Genomic DNA, 19,589 nt, shown 5'->3' with positions numbered 1-19,589 from the left:
TCTGCATAAGATTTTATAGTTGCCACCTCTCCTTCTGCTTGGTAAGTCCCATGTCTTCCTTCTTCTTTATGATTAGCTTTTATCTGGAACCCACCAAAGGGCTTCCTCCAAGAAAACCAGTATTAAATGTAATGGAAACTCTGGTGGCTCCCTCACTCCTTCATCCCCCTTCAGATACATCAGATCTGTGCACTGGAGGATGTATTCTACCCAGTTTTGAGTGAACTATTTCATTTTGAGTGAACTTTTTGTGGTGTATGTTGGCTGTTTCGGTGTTTTGTTTTCATGAAATATGCAGTTGTCTGTATTATCTTTTCTACTTTCTTATTGCTTTCCCTGTGATGAAGATCAATACAATCTTCTACTCTCTGTGCACCTGAAAGTATGTCAGGTTCTGGCTTTATTCCCCAGTAGGTCAACAGGATGCCTGTGACTCATGAATAACTCATGCCTGTGACTTGAATAATGGAAACCAATTGACAGTCTCCGTGGTGTAGTGGTGAGACACTCACCTGGCGCTCCGCGAGCGCTTTGTCATGGGTTCGTATCCTGGCCGGGGAGGATTTACTGGGCGCAAATCCTTAACTGTAGCCTCTGTTTAACTCAACAGTAAAATGGGTACTGGTTGTAACAACGATTCTTTGTAAGGGTCGTATTCCAGGGACCTGCCCGAAACGCTACGCGTACTAGTGGCTGTACAAGAATGTAACAACTTGTATATATCTAAAAAAAAAAAAATCAGCAATAAAGTTTGAAAAGGCCAATGGGGCTCATCCAGAAAGGGGCTTTTCATTACATTCATTGCTGGGTTTTTAAGTGAAATTTCAAATGTGTTTCTTACCATGTTAATATATTTCCAGTGGTGGAGATACATTTATAATGCATGCAATGTTTTTATCTAGAACTCAATCTTCACGGGTAATTTTCTCTTATATTTTAAAGTGTATTTTGTAATCTACAGATGAGGAATGTGGTCCGGGTGAAATTTATCAAGATTGTTTCCGCTCCAAATGTGAGAAGAGTTGCGATAATAAGCACGATGAAAGTCTCTGTCCAGAGGTGGATGGATCTTGCATCCCTGGGTGCTTCTGTAGCCCTGGTTTGGTACGCAAGGGAAATCGTTGTGTTATTCCTGAACAATGTCGAGACTGTGTCTGCGAAGGTTATGGTGACCCACACTACATGACCTTTGATCGACATAATTACACCTTCAACGGAGAGTGTTCTTACATTGCTGCACGTGATACAAATGCTCGAGGTCAACATAAATTCCAGGTGTGCAATCAACAGTATTAATTTTTTATTTTTCCATGAATTTTATTCCTGGGGTCAAAACATCAAAATTTTATTAAGTCTTATTATTATTAGAATATTCATAAAATGCTTTATATAACTGTACAAGCTGTCTTACCTATACCTATCATTCATCACTACTTTCATCATAGTTTAAACATTAGCATTTAGAACTCTCATTGGCACTTTATGCATAAAATATAATCATAAATCATTTGTGATTCAGGTGATCACCCGTAACAAGAGGTGTACCCAAGAGCCAGTCACTGTGTGTACTGATGCCATAACTATCCTCTTCAATTCGCACACGGTCTTTATCTCTGCCACTGATGAAGACGGAGTCAAAGTCATTATTGATGAAGATGAAGTGACCAGCTTCCCACATCGTGAGCCTTGGCTGGCAGTTGAACAACCAGATTCCTCACAGGTGTGTTAACCAATTTTTGTCTTTGAATTATGTTAATATAGTCGTGTCACTTGCCAAAAATTTGCCCATATCACCTCATCTAGTGCACACATAACCTCATCTCGTCCACATATCACCTCATCTAGTCCACATATCACCTCATCTAGTCCACACATAACCTCATCTAGTCCACATATAACCTCATCTAGTCCACATATAACCTCATCTAGTCCACATATAACCTCATCTAGTCCACATATAACCTCATCTAGTCCACACATAACCTCATCTAGTCCACATATAACCTCATCTAGTCCACACATAACCTCATCTAGTCCACACATAACCTCATCTAGTCCACACATAACCTCATCTAGTCCACACATAACCTCATCTAGTCCACACATAACCTCATCTAGTCCACACATAACCTCATCTAGTCCACACATAACCTCATCTAGTCCACATATAACCTCATCTAGTCCACATATAACCTCATCTAGTCCACACATAACCTCATCTAGTCCACACATAACCTCATCTCGTCCACATATCACCTCATCTAGTCCACATATCACCTCATCTAGTCCACACATAACCTCATCTAGTCCACATATAACCTCATCTAGTCCACATATAACCTCATCTAGTCCACATATAACCTCATCTAGTCCATATATAACCTCATCTAGTCCACACATAACCTCATCTAGTCCACATATCACCTCATCTAGTCCACACATCTTGAGGTTATCTTGAGATGATTTCGGGGGCTTTAGTGTCCCCGCGGCCCGGTCCTTGACCAGGCCTCCACCCCCAGGAAGCAGCCCGTGACAGCTGACTAACACCCAGGTACCTATTTACTGCTAGGTAACAGGGGCATTCAGGGTGAAAGAAACTTTGCCCATTTGTTTCTGCCTCGTGCGGGAATCGAACCCGCGCCACAGAATTACGAGTCCTGCGCGCTATCCACCAGGCTACGAGGCCCCCACATGTCCTCTTCTAGTCCACATATAATTTACACTAGATAAATCTTTATTGCAATCCTCTTTTGTCTGAGACATGAATCTTAAACTGTTATTAGAGAGACATTCTTCCTGATGCTCAATAACTTTTTAAATAAAGCTATTAATTGCATTGGAAACTTTACTGTACATTCCTTGTACTATTTATGAACATACTTTTCTTAAGTCTTATTGTTTTTATATTGGTTCTGCATTAGCTAAATTAGTGTTTAATTTAGTTTTAATAAGTTTAGATACAGTATTTGCATCTGTGATGCATATTTGTGCTTATTGCTCAGTATTTATTGCAAATTTTTGTCAAACTCAGATTATGGCTGCCATTCCTGATATACATTTAGAAGTGACTTTCTTCTTTGAAAATTATGGATTCTCCATTCGTTTACCATCAAATATTTACTTCAACAAAACAGAAGGACTGTGTGGTAAGCTTTAGTAACTTTATTGTTGATATTTTAAGATTGCTTTTGTTACAACCTTTTTAAATATTTCACTAGCCATAAAACCAGGGTTGAATGTAATGAAATGCCAGTTTCTGGGTGAGCCCCGGAGGCTCTCTGAAGCTATCATCACTGATTGAGTGCCATACTACCAAGTGTCATCAATTGCGGAGTTCTTTTTGCCTACCGGGAATCATGAGCCAAAACCTGGCCCCTCAGAGAGGTGCAGGGAGCGGTGGCCTATGATCACTTTACATTTAAAGGATATCATCTTTACTATCACTTGGGAAGACATCCAGAAAGATAGGGGAATCAAAATAAACCATTGCCTGGTTTAAAAATGTCAAAGGAACTCCCACAAGGTAAGAAGAAACAACCAAAACTTAGTGAAACTGGCCCCCCTGCTAGTTAACTCCAATATCCCCCTCATTGGGGAAGGGGGGAGCTGGCTCGGGAAGTCTGGGCCGACTGTCTTCAGTTCTTTAATGAGAAACACATCGCCGACACACCTGGTGGATGGTGGGTGTCAGGAAGCCTCTGGAGCTCACCCAAAAACTGGCATTTCATTACATTTTACACCGGATTTCTGTTGGGAGCCTTGTTGGCTCACTGAAGCTAACTACCCACATAGAAGAACATATTTGGGAAACTTACCAGGGAGCACCACACATATTAACTTGAAGTAGGCTGTATCAACCCACAAAGAGTCCACCGAAACAGAATCGGTGACATGAAGGTAGCGGCGTAAAAAGACACCATCGGACAAAGTGCACGAGGAATCCCCGGCCAAACCACGGAAGGAACCCCTCCGGATGCCTGCTAGCTCATTCTTCGCCAGAAAAGGACAGGCTTCAAACAAACAAAACAACCCCAAGAACAATAGGAACAAAAAACCCAGAGTTGAATGTAATGAAACGCCATTTTTTGGCTGAGCCCCAGATGCTCCCTGGAGCTTATCGGGCTAATGTACTTAATATTAGACCGGGACATTAGGTATGGAGTTCAGACCTACTAGGGAACAGAGCCAGAACCTGGCCCCTTCAGAGAAGTTTTAGGGAGCAATGGCCCTGAAAAACCCCCCTGGTGGTTGGGGTTTTTCCTTATATGCCATCAACCAGAGTTAGGCACCCAGAAAGGTAGGCATAACAAAATAAACCCCACATGGTAAGAAACTAAAACAAAAAACCGAGCAGTGAGGTAGAAACTCCCTACAATCCGAAGGAAATAAGCAAACAAGCAAACATCACACTTTACTGCCGCGCCGCTCGTTTGTGCAGCACTCCCCTCCCTGAGAGGGGGAGGGGGGGGCCCCGGACCTCACTGCGCCGGCTGCCTAGCACTCCCGTACAGGAAGCTAAGCTTCAACCTGCGCGAAAAAACGCCTACCGGTGGGAGGGAGGATTGCCAGGGAGCCTCCAGGGCTTGCCCAGAAAATGGCGTTTCACTACATTCAACGCTGGTTTTCTGTGGGGATTACCCTATGGTTCCCTGGAGCTACATACCTAAAGAGAAAGAAAATAGGGACTTACCCGGGAGGCAGCCTCCACAAACTCCTCAACGCGAAGTCGAGACAACTGGCTGCAACCTGCGACCCAAAGCAACACAAGAACGCCCAGGAGCAGGCACGTTCACCAAATAATGGGCATCTAGGACCCTGTTCGATCTCCAAAATCCACACGCCCGAATATGAGCCCAAGACATGCTACTAAACACGGCAGCCAAAGCTGCAAACCTCCGAACGTCATGGACTCGAGGATAGACCGCAGGCCGGCTAGACATGCAGACAACCTGGGAGACCCGAGCCCTGGAACAGGGAAAGAGGGAAACTGGATCAACCCAAAGCGCATCCCCAGCCACCCTAGCCAAGGCGCGCAGGAAATGGCGAAGAGCCTCAACTGGACACAACACATGATGCACCCCCGGCCGAACCAACCAAGCATCAATGACCCAAGGACCCCCTCCGGAAAGCAGCCTTCTCATTCTTCGCCAAAAAAGGTGGAGAAGGCTGCAAATGTACAAACCTACCCCCAGGACCAAAAGAATAGTAACCCCTGCACCAGAGGAGAGCATGAAGCTTCCCTTCCCAACCCCCAGAGGCCAATGCCAACAAAAACAAGGTTTTGCAAAAACAATCTTGGACCAAAGGGGCCACCACAAACCGAGGAGAGGAAAGATAAGAGAGCACCCTGTCCAAGGACCAGGACGGCTCAGGCGGCGCATGTGCAGGCCGAAAGTGAAACATAGTATGAGAAAGCTTACGGAACAGGGCAGCTGTGACGTCCACCGCGAATGCAAGCTGGAGCGGCTTCGCCAGCGCCGCACAATACGAAGCGACAGTATTAGGCATCAAATGACAGTCCTGAAAAAGCCAAGAAAGAAAGGACAAGACAACCCGATCCTAAAGAGAAGACAACTTACGAAGAGCAAGAAAATGGCGAAAAGAACGCCACGAAACTTCATACTGTCGCCGAGATGAAGCTCGCAGGTGGGACACCATCAACGAAGCCACCTGATCACCATAGAAATGGTGTTACACCTGCATCAAAAAGACCAGATGCGTAGAGCAGAGGAGAAGGTTTCAACCAGCCCTGTACTGGACCGGTCCGACCTGCTGAAAAAGGCGGAGCTGTGGGAAACGCCCCGAGTTTGGACACTGAGCATACAGCACCGGAAACGAAGGCTGAGCTGGCCACCAAGGGGCCACAAGGACTACTCTCCCTGGGAAGGTCTCTAACCGAGCCAGAACCCAAAGCAACAGCTGGACCACGGGAAAGAGGTACAGGTAACCCCACTTCGACCAGTCCTGCCGAAAGGCATCCAACGCGAACGCCTCACAGTCGGGGAAGGGCGTCACATAGACTGGGAGACGCCAAGACCATGCTGACGCGAAGAGGTCCACGTCCAGGAGTCTGTACGTCTGGCAGATCCAACGAAACGAGTCGTCGTCGACCGTCCATTCCGTGGACAGGAGAATGAAGCGAGACAGGCCGTCTGCCAGGAAGTTGGACACTCCCCGGATATGAACCGCACGGAGAGCCAAACTCGAAAGGACCAACTTCAAAAAGGCAAGGACTGAAGAGAACCCCTGCGGTTCAGGCAATGAACCACTGGAGAACAGTCCGAATGGAGCCGAATGGTAGAACCCCGAGCGACCCGAACCCTCCGAAGTGCGAACCAGACTGCCGCGAACTCCCGAACCGTGCTGTGAGCCTGACGGAAGGACGGACCCCACCGTCCCTGCCTGAGCTGGTGAGCACTGGTCAAGAACCAAAAGATCGATGCTGCGTTATAGATCTGGCAAGTTTCACTTTGGGACTGGGAACAACCAGGACACCCACTGTAAGGGACAAGGTCAAGTCGATCATGCCTGAGTCCAACCAACCAGCAATATATAGATGCAGAGCCAGAGAGGATACCTGACCCACATGTCCCATCCCCAAGAAAGGGGAAGAGACCGACCAGCTCCACCACAGACCTTGGAAATGGACCAAATTGCCCATGAATTATGGGACCAGGAGCTGGCAAGATGAGCCAGATATGTCCCTATGGCTACATCAAAGGGGCAAACCATGAAAGGACCAGCATGTATCGTGAGAGGAACCACCCTTTTACAATGCATAGTTGTGACATCTAGCAGAAAATGAATTCACAACAAGAAGCACAATTGGCCTGGGAATCTGACTCTCCTGAAGGTCTAGCTCAGTCAGCAGCAGGCGAGGTCCTAACACTACCAGGCTTCCTCTGAGTAAGGACAGAACCCTGAGAAAACAACAAATAGCCAATAGGCTGACAGGAGAATGTCATGGCAGACAAATCTTGGGACATTACATCCTCTGGAAAGAGGAGAGGTGAGAAATTGGAGACAGACAAAAGGAAAATGGACTACACTGAATTTATTAAATGTGGAAACACAACCTGTTGACACAAGAAGTTGGTCAAGTAAAATGAAAATAGACATGCATTGAGGCATTCAAACTCGCCTCCCAGGTAAACCTGTACTACAGTAAGGGCCTCTTGCCAGTCAAGCATGTGGGACCGACACAATGAATGCCACGCCTCCCAACGAATAGACAGGATAGTCTACCAACCAAGACAACTCCGGAACCTCGTAATCTACCCAGTAAGGAAAGGAAGAACCAAACTCAAAAGAGGCAGGATCCATTATTGAGGCGTACTCCGGGTTGTACAGGAGGTAAGCCACAATGGCCTCCCTCACCTCATGAGGTGGGATGCAGGAGGCAGAAAACCTCTAGAAAGATGGAACTGAAGGACCTAAAGGAACCCAGAACCGAACCCAGGGAGGGGTTGACACGATATCAAATTCGTACGTGGACGGGGGGGGGGGGGAAGGGGGGTAAGAAAACCCCACTCCCTGCAACAACAAGCCCCTCTCAGAGGGTATCAAAACCCAGGCAGGGTCAAATGGGGTTCAAGCCCCCCAAGTCAGTCCCTCTCCACCTTGGGAACCTACACATCAGACCCCGGGGCCAAGCCGTCTTCCAAACCCTCTTCCTCAAAAGTAAAGGCAGAAGCCGCCAGAAAAGCTGAAACAAAGTTGGCCCGCTGGTCAGACCCTGAAGCACCGGCTAGAGGGACTGGCTTAAATTCCTCTTTCACCATACCAGATAGGGCATCCCTCGAAACTGCCCAAGTCTCACTATCAACTAAACCCTGCCCCGACTCTGAAAATCCTCAGACATTTTGGGGCTGGAAGCGAGGGAAAACAGGATGAACAACAGCAGGGAATGGATTAGGGGGTGCGGATGAAACCAAAGTTGAGGCAACAAACACCCCCCAAGTCCGGGTCCCTATAACCAAAATGAGGCAGCCTCGGGTCAGCTGGGTGCAGCAACCAACCTAGCGTATTACAGCAACCTAATACATGCGAGGTCAAAGCTGCCTGCACCCAAATATCAAGATCAGTAGATTTTTTTTTATTGATATATACAAGAGTTCTTACATTCGTGTACAACCACTAGTATGCATAGCGTTTCGAGCAAGTCCTAAATCCTATGTTTCCTGGAATACGACCCCCGCAAAGAATTGTTTTTTGCAACCAAGTACCCATTTTACTGTTGAGTTAAACAGAGGCTACAGTTAAGGATTTGCGCCCAGTAAATCATCCCTGGACAGGATACGAACCCAGGACAAAGCGTTCCTGGAACGTCAGGCGAGCGTCTTACCACTACGTCACGGAGACTGCTAAACTGGTTGAACTGGAGTACATGCGAGCAACGCCACTCATAAGGTTTCGGGTCAAAGGTGTCACCGACCCAACAGGCAGCATGACAGAGGCACAACCAGTGATTGTCACCCTGAGACAAGGGGGACAGAGCAACCTTCAAACTTGGCATGAGGTGAGATGGGACCAGGGGACGCATCTTGGGCCATTGCTCCTCGTGCCTCTCTGAGGGGGCCAGGTTCTGGCTCGTGGTCCCCGGTAGGCCTAGAATTCCATTCGCTTGACTGATGCCACGGTCTAATACATTCATATCAGCCCAGAAAGGCCAGAAAGGGGGGGGGCCCCTTTGGTTTCCCTCCAGGGAGCCAAAAGGGCTTTCTCCCCCCCCCCCCCCCAGAAAAAATGATAAAATATGCTACAGTGTGTAATAAAATTATATTTTAATGCCAGTTTAATATGTTTTAATAAATGTGAAACAAGTGCAGATATGCAAGGAGATGTATGTGGATATCATACTGCATGTTGAGACAAGGCATACATGATAAATAGAGAGGTTAGCACCCATACATATATTCTTTATATATTTCCAGGTAACTGTAATCACAATGATGAAGATGACCTAGTAGACAGGAACACAGGCTTTGATGAGTCTGTTGACACATTTGGACGTAGCTGGTTGTTAGAAAATGAACCGCTCACCTGCGGAGTTTTGGAGAAAGATGCCACACTCTGTATTCCACTGCCTCCAGACCAAGACCCATGCCTGAAAATTATGGATGAAGACTTATTTGGAAAGGTGTGTATACATTATTTTTAATTTTTAGATTTTGTAGAATTTATTTTAAATATGTTGAGCTTATATGATGTATTTTCCTGGTGCAATGAAACTGATTAATGATACAGTAATAATATTTAACGTTTGAAAAAAATTTACATTCTTGAGTAAAATCAGTATTTAAGAGCATTGAACCAACAATTTTTTTGGGTGAAGTTATTAAATTAATAAACCCAACATTGAATCTAATAAAATTCCTCATTCTGGATGATATCTGGTGGCTCCCTGAAACCATCTCACTGAGATTACTTAAAGGAAATGGGTCATATCAGATATAGGAGTTCCAGTCTCATCTATGGGGGACCAGAGCCACAATCTGGCCTCTGGTCCTCATAATAAATTTATTTATAAATTTATAAATAAAAATATAAATATAAATTCTATAAATATAAAAATTTATAAATATAAATTCTGGCACCCAGAAAGGTAGGCGCCCCAAAACAAACCCCTATTCTGGTGAAACTATTGCTACCGAAAGCCGAACGAGTGGACAGAACTCCCCAAACGAAAATTAGCAAACGAGCATGACGTCATCATATTACAGCGCCTCTGTCTGCGCAACCCCCCCCCCCCCCTCCATAGGAGGGGGGAACGGGGAGCCCCAGACCATCGCGCCGAATACATGAAAAGGTATTCAAAAGGTAACACAAACAAGTAACAACGGTTTCATGTTCAATAAGTCACAATATTGGACTGGGAACAGGAGATGCTTTTTCACCCACAGGGTTATAAACCCATGGAACCGCATATCTGCTGAAAGCCGCAGATGCCAAAACTCTGTCAGGTTTAAAATCCACCTGGAACGGATTATCAAGGCAAATGAAGGGGACCTTTGACAAGCTGCTGGCTTCCTGTCCTTGTCGAGGCCACTAGTGTTAGTGGCCCTCAGATAAATACAGTACTGTACTTTACAATGCTGGTCTTTTCAGTTATCTAAATTTACATAATTAAATAGTTAATAGTAATTAAAAATGGTAACCTTTCAACAGTGTCACCCAGTGGAGGATCCAGCAGCCTACGTGTCATCTTGTCAGCTTGATGCATGTGGTAGTCGTGAACCCCAGGTAGCAGCATGCCACAGTCTTGAGGCTTATGCCAGGCGCTGTGCTCACCTAGATATTTGTTTAGATTGGCGCTCTGAAGAACTATGTCCAAAGTCTTGCACTGGAGGTGAGTCTTACATTAAAAATCATATGATTTTTGTTTTATTCTATATTCAACAAGAACATATTTTAATGCATAAGGAAATAAGTTCTGTATGGGTTAGCATTTATAAATTTTGGGTCATTTCAGGTCAGGAGTATCAGTCTTGTGCACCTGGTTGTGTACGCACATGTGATAATTATGAGGAACTTCAAAATAACCCTGAGGCTTGTCCCATATCTTCTGTTGATGGCTGCTTCTGTCTTGATGGCATGGTCAGTTCCTCTCATCTTTCATACCTTCTCTTCTGCATAATTCTAATGCTCATTCTTCAGCATTTTATTCATACAAGTTTGTGATCTATAATTGTTTAATGTTAGCACCATTGTTAAATTAATAGACAAATTTATCTTGCTTATTATATATTTGAAGTGTCATATATTTTGTGATCTTATTATAATTCAGGTATTGGATAAAGGAAACTGTATAAATGCAAGTTACTGCAAGACGTGTGATGATGAAGGGCACCGTATCAATGAGGTGTGGCAGACAGATACTTGTACCACGTGTGAATGTACTAGTCAAGGTAGCATCTGCAGCACCAAGACCTGCCCTGAAGACCCCATCTGTGATGAAGGATACATTGTGGTTGAGGTTAGTCATCCCACTTCTGGCACATAATTAACATAATAAAGTGAAATTATGGCATATAAAGCTCTGTACAAAATTCCAGCTTTCTGGTTAGGTTATTCAGTACATAATTTTAATGTACTTGCTTATCAATACTCTAGGTTAACGGAACTGGGGATGAATGCTGTGGACCAAGAAAGAAATGCAAAGTGAAACCTACTGAAGATTGTCCTCCACCAGTTGAGCCAAAAGATGGGTGCGGATATGGTCAGCGACAGAAACTCATAGAGGCACCAGGCGTGTGTCCTCAGTATGCCTGTGTATGCCTGGAGCAAGAAGACTGCCCATATTTGTCTACTCCTGATGATAATGCTCTTAAACCAGGTAAAACAAATATGAACAACACACAAATGTAACTCAGATCATGTGTTATGCACTTGACCTTTGGTATCAGAACAGTCTGCATGAATTAAATCTCACAGTGCTGGAGAAATAAGAAAGACAGAACATGATCACAACATACTTAATATACTTTGTGGTACTGTATCAACATGGTAGACGAAGAAAGGTATTTGAAGGGTAGGACTAGGAGGAGAGGACCCAAATGAAAGCTGTTTGTCTGAAAAAGGGTTTATTAATGTAGAACTTTTAAAATTCACAACGAATCTAGCCAAGACATTTTGTTATATTATGTCATAATTCAAATAGGTCTGCCTGCATTACAGATTTTACACAAATATTTGAATGCAAAGTGTTTGAAGCATGTCTGTTCTTCCCTAATTGACTTCTTCCTACAATGACTTCATAAGAGAATTTTCTGGGTTGTAATAAACACTTTAAGGGGTGTGTGTGTAATTATGTATTGTGTATAAAATGTACAGATAATCACAATCTATATTGCAAACACCATCTACCACATCAAAGGTGGGAGGTGGTGATTGCAACAGAAAACTGGGCCAAAAGGAAAGTCCTTATATATATGAGTGATAAAGTTTTGTTAAGGGGCAAGACACATCATGTAGTATCAGGTACTGCCTCTTAGGAGGCAGAGCCCCTGCCCCCACTAGAATGTTGAGCAGACACAGTGAACACGGAGGGAAAATGTGGCTTTCTCTATGCAACCCAAAACTGCATTAACCTTGTTAAAAAATTATGACTCATTATTATTCCCCTTCTTTTGGAATATATTGTTTCTATCTTTTCTATCTCCTCTCCCCCTCCCCAGTATCTTATATACTAGTATCGTAATTGTAATTTTTCTTATCCATCTTTCTTGTACTATAGTGTGTTTGAAAATGAGTTATCTTAATCCTTAAGCTGATGAATTAAAACAATTGAATCTTTCCTCGTGCACATTTTGTAAATGATTAGACAAAAATAATTTGATGAGTTTCTTCTTTAGAAATGATATTTAAAGCTATAGATAGAAGAAATTATAAAAAGATTACTTCATATCCTACAAAAATATAAAGTACTGTATTGTATTACTGCAATTTAATTTGTTACAAAAGATTCTGGATCTGGAAATTAGCAGTAGTATTTATCCTGCAATTTTGTCATTGCTGCCAGTGTAATATTTATGAACACAAGTCCCACTATACTATCTACAAATAATTAGTTTAATAAATGTTAGTTGCAGCTTAATGGCTTTCCTGTCCCTATAGCTTAGCTCTCTCTTTCTCTGGCACTAGTCTCTGCAAATCTCGGTGTGTGTATGTATAAAATAGAACATGAGTTATGAATTATATAAAGAGTACACAGTACAGTATATCTTCTACCACATTAATCACACATTATTTCCCCATTGTTGGAAACAGGAAGCCTGTTAAGCTTATCGAGGTCCTCCCTAGGCCAGTGACTGAATTTGTCCAGAATGCCACCAACAACAATTGCCAGGTACCTATTTACTGTTAGGTAAACACAGGCAATGGGTGTAAAGAAACATGCTTAAATGACTCATCCAGCCTGGAATCAAACCCAGGACCATTTTGTTGGCAGCAGACTACAGCGACCACCATGCTACTGGACACATACACATGCATGCATACATATACACACAACATTTAATCATAACTATTATACAGTATCTCTTAAATTGTATCCAACAGGAGAGAAGTGGATACGAGATGAGTCTGGGTGTTGTGCCAGATACATCACACAGTGTACTGGAGTGTGTCCAGTGGTCACTTGTCCGGAATTCCACACCCTGACTGAAGAACCGCTGAATGGGGAGGAGTGTTGCCCTAAGACTAAGTGTGGTATGTTCTTTCTCAAACAGCACTTTCATTTTCAGTTCCTTCATGAATTTGGATTAAATTCCTTCCATAGCTAGGGCTTTAGATTTCTTTATGTTGCAAATACTCTTTGTGATTGTTTTGTATATTATGGGGGATATCCTTCCCTAATTAATGTGTATAATCTGCAAAAAGACTGTATTTATACTGTTGATTAGGTGATGAAATAGAAGAAGTGAAAGAAATGTAAATAAGTGTTCTTAAGATTTGTTTTTGATGATAACATGAACAAATTTAAGATTTAAATTATTTCTAGTTTCTTGCTTTAATAACTGTAATTATATTGTGGTATATTTGAGATAATGGTAATATCAACAAGTCTAATGTGAGATCTTTGTTCTCCAGATCATCCTGCAGATGCATGCATATATGAGCACCAATACCTCATTGATATCATTGGCAATCAACAACCAGCAAATACTTCTGATGTTCCCGTGAAGAAACTGTACAAGGTATATAATATTACAGTATATTGTTTCTTATCGATAATCATTCCTGGATTATTTATGTGGCAATGGTTAGCTGTCAAGCTTTAATTATAACGTTCATTTCTGTGGAAAGCCCCTTCGGCTCCCCGGAGCTATACCGGGCTGATGTGTATATATTAGACTGTGGCAACAGTCAATCGAAGGAGTTCTAGGCCTACCGGGGACCAGAGCCAGAACCTGGCCCCCCTCAAGAGAGGCATGAGGAGCAATGGCCTAAAGACATCCCTGTGTAATTGGAAGCAGTCTTTGTCTGCCATCTACCAGGTCAGGCACCCAGAAAGGTAGGAATTCCAAAACAAACTACTGCTGGTCAAAAATTGCAAACCGAAAGCCAAACTAGCAAACAGAACTTCCCAATCAAAATAAAAAACGAGGAACAAACATGACGTTACCATAACCGCTGCGCATCAGTCTGCGCAAACCCCCCCCCCCCCCTCCCTGGGAGGGGGACGGGGGATCCCAATCCTCCACACCGGCAACTCTCCTCAGTTCAAGAGACTGTTGTGATGGTGACCGTCGATCGCTCTGGCTCCACTTTTTGCGTAGTGCTGCATAGCGGTGTTGTTGCTCTGTGTTGGTGGTGTGTGAACCAGAAGTAACACAAGAGTACTGCGGCTGCATGCACCTATGGCTACCTTCCCTAGGTGCCTCGTAAGTACTGCCTTTGCGGCCTCAGGGTTATCTTCCATAAGCTGTTCAGGAGCAGCTACCTCCATGTGGTTCTGTCGCTGCTCGGTGAGTGCCCGCCCTTGGGGGTACAGCTGGGGTGGTTCTTACTCCTGTTTGCCCATGGGTAGGAGGTAGTTTCGTTGCTGGCTGGGGCGTGAGGTACTGTGCTGCTGTCTGATATACGCATTGCGATCAGTTCTGTTTCCCTGGAGACGTTGTGCTTTTGTGGGTTTTCTTCTTTGGGTTTTTGTTTTGATTTGCCCGATGGGGGTCTGCCTTGTGTGGTGGTAGGACCACTTATAGGATTTTGGTGGCCCTCCACTAGGTCCCTGTGCTTACACATATGTCGCAGGGGTTCAGCTTTTAGTTTGCTTGGTAGCTCTGGGATAATCGGTTACCAGTCCGATTGTCCGGGCTTCCCTTAGCAGTCAGCCTAAGGGTTCTGGAAACCCCTATTGGGGTTCAGTGGTCCAATGAAGGAGACCTCTTGAGTTCCACCTCACCTTATGCGAGTTTGAAGGTTGCTTTGTCCCCTTGTCTCAGGGTGACACTCACCGTCTGCCTCCGTCACGCTGCCTGTTGGGTCGGTGACACCTTTGACCCGGAGTCCTGCAAGTGGTGTTTTTTGCTTGTACTCCATTCACCCAGTCCACTGAAACTGATAATTGGGTGCAGACAGCATTAGCGTTGCATGCGAGGTTTAGGTTGCAGTAATGGGCAAGGTTGGTTGCCGTTCCGGATGCACCGCAGCTGCTCCGCTTTGATTATACTGGTAGTGAGACTCGGGCGGCATTGGAGATTGCCACTTCCGGATCGGCAGCGGAGGCATTCGAACCTGTTCCTCCTGCCGGAGCTTTTGGGTTGCGCCAGCAGACACCCTTCATCCCTGCTTTTTCGGTGGGCTCTGTTTTTTCTAGAGAGTCAGAGGGTTTAGAGGACGGTTCGGCCCCGGGGTCCTGACGTGGAGGATTCCGGGGCTGAGAAGAAATTGACTTGGGGAGGGCTTGGGCCCCAATTGACCCTGCTTGAGTGTTGGTACCCTCAGCATAGGGCTTGTTGTTACAGGGGGAGGGTTTTTTTTAATCCCTCTCCCTGTACAATTTTGGTATGAGTTCGACTCCTCCCTGGCTTCAGTTCAAAGTTCCCTTGGGTTCTTCGGTTCCCTCCTTCCGGAGGATTTTAGTTTCCAGCATCCCACCGAGGAAGGTATGGGAGGCCCTTGAGGCTTATCTCCTGCGAGACCCAGATTACGCCTCAATAATGAAGCCTTCTTCTTTTTAGTTTGGCTCCTCTTTTCCTTATTGGGTGCATTATGAGGTGCCGGAGTCTTTCTGGCTGGCAGACTGTCTTTTCTTTTCGTTGGGGACTTCGCATTCATTCTGTCGGACCGCGCATTCATTCTGTCGGACCGTGTTCGCCCCCCTTCTTTCCTTATGATGTCAGTCAGGTGCGGCTTCACGTGCAGGTTCCCTCCCTTTGCATCCCTGGTGACCGAGGATTTGCATGCCCGTGGGGACTTGGCTTCAGTCTTGCGCTTCATTTCAAGAGACAAGAGACTCAATTTCAGCACCCATATTCAACACATAACTAAGAAAGTCTCTAAAACAGTTGGTATACTCTCTAAAATAAGATATTATGTGCCTAACTCTGCTCTCCTCTCACTATATTATGCACTAATCTACCCCTATCTTAATTATGGTATCTGTGCATGGGGTTCAACCTCTGCAAACCACTTTAAGCCCATCATCACCCAGCAAAAATTCTGCTATCAGAATAATAACAAACTCTGCTTTCAGACAACACTCAGCTCCCTTGTTTAAATCCCTAAACTTGCTAAATATTAACTCCCTCCACACATTCTCTTGTGTCAACTACATTTACAAAACCCTATTCTTAAATGCAAACCATGCTCTGAAACTCTCCCTGGACAGATGTAATAGGACCCATTATCACCACACCAGAAATAAATATCTCTTTGATATCCCCAGGGTCAAACTTAATCTTTGTAAACACTCTATGCAAATTAAGGGACCTAGTCTATGGAACTCACTCCCTAGTGAATTGAAAAGCTGTCAAACTTTTGCCTCATTTAAAAACAAAAGCAAAAAGTACCTAATTTCATCTTTGTAGTTTCCTACACTGAGCTTTAAATTTGCTCTGTATCTAGTGTTACCCAATCTCCCAATCTTTATGTACTTAACCCAAACAACTTTATCATTGTGTTCATTGCTGTCTTCTTTTATGTGCTAGCCATATGCTGTATTGTGCCTACTAGTTTTTGTTAAACTACCATTCAAGCTGTCATTGCAATCAATCTGAGCTACCTATGTGCTTTAATATACCTACAATTTTTTATCATCTTTTATTTTTTTTTCTTGCTTTGTAACTGTTATCATTTTTTGTAAATTTTGCAAGTATTTACCTACTTAAAATTTTCTTAGATTAAGGACCTGCCCGAAATGCTGCGCGTACTAGTGGCTTTACAAGATTGTAATTACTATGCTATGTATCCTCACAATCCCAATGTACCTTCTTGTATATATATAAATAAATAAATAAATAAATTTCCCTGCAATAACTGCAAAGGGCCTATTGGCCCATACTTCCTCTTGATGCTTCTATATTGGTATGGAGTCTTGAAGTGGGTAGAATATTGTTGTGCATTAATTGGCTGTTGATTGCTGGTGTTGACTTTTTGATGTGTAACGCCTCGCTGATGTCGAGTCTCCTGCTATCGCTCTATTTATCAATGGTTTCTGTGTTGCTTGTTAAGATTTTTTTGGTGATGCTCTGGTTGTGAGAAGAGGTTATATGTTCCTTGATGGAGCCTTGTTGTTTGTGCATAGTTAATCGCCTAGAAAAAGACGTTGTTGTGTTGCCTATATACTGAGTTCTTTGGAGCATACAGTCCCCAAGCGGGCATGTGAAGGCAGAGACGACGTTGGTTTCCTTCAAGGCAATCTGTTGACCAGACCACACACTAGAAGGTGAAGGGACGATGACGTTTCGGTCCGTCCTGGACCATTCTCAAGTCGATTGTCAATCGACTTGAGAATCTTGAGGTTATCTTGAGTTATCTTGAGATGATTTCGGGGCTTTTTAGTGTCCCTGCGGCCCGGTCCTCGACCAGGCCTCCACCCCCAGGAAGCAGCCCGTGACAGCTGACTAACACCCAGGTACCTATTTTACTGCTAGGTAACAGGGACATAGGATGAAAGAAACTCTGCCCATTGTTTCTCGCCGGCGCCTGGGATCGAACCCAGGACCACAGGATCACAAGTCCAGCGTGCTGTCCGCTCGGCCGACCGGCTCCCTGGTCGGTCCAGGTCCAGGACGGACCGAAACATCGTCATCCCTTCACCTTCTAGTGTGTGGTCTGGTCAACATACTTTTGCCATGTTATTGTGACTCATCGCCTGCTTCAAGGCAATCTGTTTGGTGTCTGGAGAGTTTTTCATGAGTTGGCCATTTTTTGTTTTTGGTGTAGATTGTCAATTGTATTTTCTAATTTTTGTCTGTAGGGATAACGTTTTTATCAATAATGTCTTTCAAGACCCTTTCCTCCGTTTTATGAGCCGTCAAAAAGATGTTCCTGTAAAACAGTCTAATAGGGAGTATAAGTGTTGTGTTAGTTGACTCTTCGGAGGTTGCATGGCAACCTTATATATATGCATGGAATTTTATTTATATATATATATATATATATATATATATATATATATATATATATATATATATATATATATATATAATAATATATATATATATATATATATATATATATATATATATATATATATATATATATATATATATATATATATATGTATGTATGTATGTATGTATGTCATACCTAGTAGCCAGAATGCACTTCTCTGCCTACTATGCAAAGCCCGATTTGCCTAATAAGCTAACTTTTCATGAATTAATTGTTTTTCGACTACCTAACCTACCTAACCTAACTTTTTCGGCTACCTAACCTAACCTATAAAGATAGGTTAGGTTAGGTTAGGTAGGGTTGGTTAGGTTCGGTCATATATCTACGTTAATTTTAACTCCAATAAAAAAAAATTGACCTCATACATAATGAAATGGGTAGCTTTATCATTTCATAAGAAAAAAATTAGAGAAAATATATTAATTCATGAAAACTTGGCTTATTAGGCAAATCGGGCCTTGCATAGTAGGCTGAGAAGTCCGTTCTGGCTACTAGGTACAACATACATATATATATATATATATATATATATATATATATATATATATATATATATATATATATATATATATATATATATATATATATATATATATATATATATATATATATATATATATATATATATATATATATATATATATATATATATATATATATATATATATATATATATATATATATATATATATATATATATATATATATATATATATATATATATATATATATATATATATATATATATATATATATATATATATATATATATATATATATATATATATATATATATATATATATATATATATATATATATATATATATATATATATATATATATATATATATATATATATATATATATATATATATATATATATATATATATATATATAATTAATTACATGGTGGCTTTAAATCATGAAATTTTAGGGTCCTGGCTAGCCACATCTCATCGCCAGTGATTTCACAGGGGTTACCATGGGAGCTGATGCCCTTTTAATGGGGTCAACCCTGACCAGCCTACGACAGTCTCCCTTCTTATTTATTTTAGTTATACAGTATTTTATTTATCCAGACTTCATAAAATTTGTGTCAAATTGTTCCTGATACAAAATTAAGTTGTGGCATATCTTCACAGGTTAATGAGAGCTGGGAAGATGGCTTGTGTTTGAATTGTAAATGTTTACAAGAAAGTGAAGGACACCCACGACATCAGTGTACCAAGCAAACGTGCCCAACTCTTGACAGTCATCCTGACCGTGGTCGTTACGAACTGGAGAGTGTAGAAACACCAGGTCAATGCTGCCCTACAGTAACCAGAACTGCATGTATTGATGACTATGAAGTTATTAAGGTAAGTAATTTCTGCCATCTTATAATAGTTTCAGTACTCAGGTGAACCTCATATTATGTGACCTCAGTTAATGTCATTTTGATTTTACGTTGCGAGAAAAATGAATAAA

At 42.6% G+C, this 19,589-nt stretch overlaps 1 protein-coding gene across 1 annotated transcript in view; it reads left to right on the top strand.

Annotated features, from left to right (window-relative positions):
- LOC123745535 (hemocytin) overlaps positions 1-19,589 on the top strand; it is a 316,051-nt gene that overhangs the window by 276,884 nt on the left and 19,578 nt on the right. The window contains exons 81-91 of the mRNA XM_045726144.2: positions 962-1,275; positions 1,520-1,720; positions 3,032-3,146; positions 8,934-9,139; positions 10,168-10,348; positions 10,472-10,596; positions 10,787-10,975; positions 11,113-11,335; positions 13,060-13,209; positions 13,591-13,697; positions 19,265-19,480. Coding sequence (XP_045582100.2) covers positions 962-1,275; positions 1,520-1,720; positions 3,032-3,146; positions 8,934-9,139; positions 10,168-10,348; positions 10,472-10,596; positions 10,787-10,975; positions 11,113-11,335; positions 13,060-13,209; positions 13,591-13,697; positions 19,265-19,480 — 2,027 coding nt within the window. The remainder of the gene's footprint in view (positions 1-961; positions 1,276-1,519; positions 1,721-3,031; positions 3,147-8,933; positions 9,140-10,167; positions 10,349-10,471; positions 10,597-10,786; positions 10,976-11,112; positions 11,336-13,059; positions 13,210-13,590; positions 13,698-19,264; positions 19,481-19,589) is intronic.

The sequence above is a fragment of the Procambarus clarkii genome, chromosome 71 (genome assembly GCF_040958095.1).
Source record: "Procambarus clarkii isolate CNS0578487 chromosome 71, FALCON_Pclarkii_2.0, whole genome shotgun sequence".
In the NCBI taxonomy this organism is placed as follows: Eukaryota; Metazoa; Arthropoda; class Malacostraca; order Decapoda; family Cambaridae; genus Procambarus; species Procambarus clarkii.
Note: the sequence above shows the minus strand (reverse complement) of the source record. Positions and strands in the feature narration are given on the sequence as shown.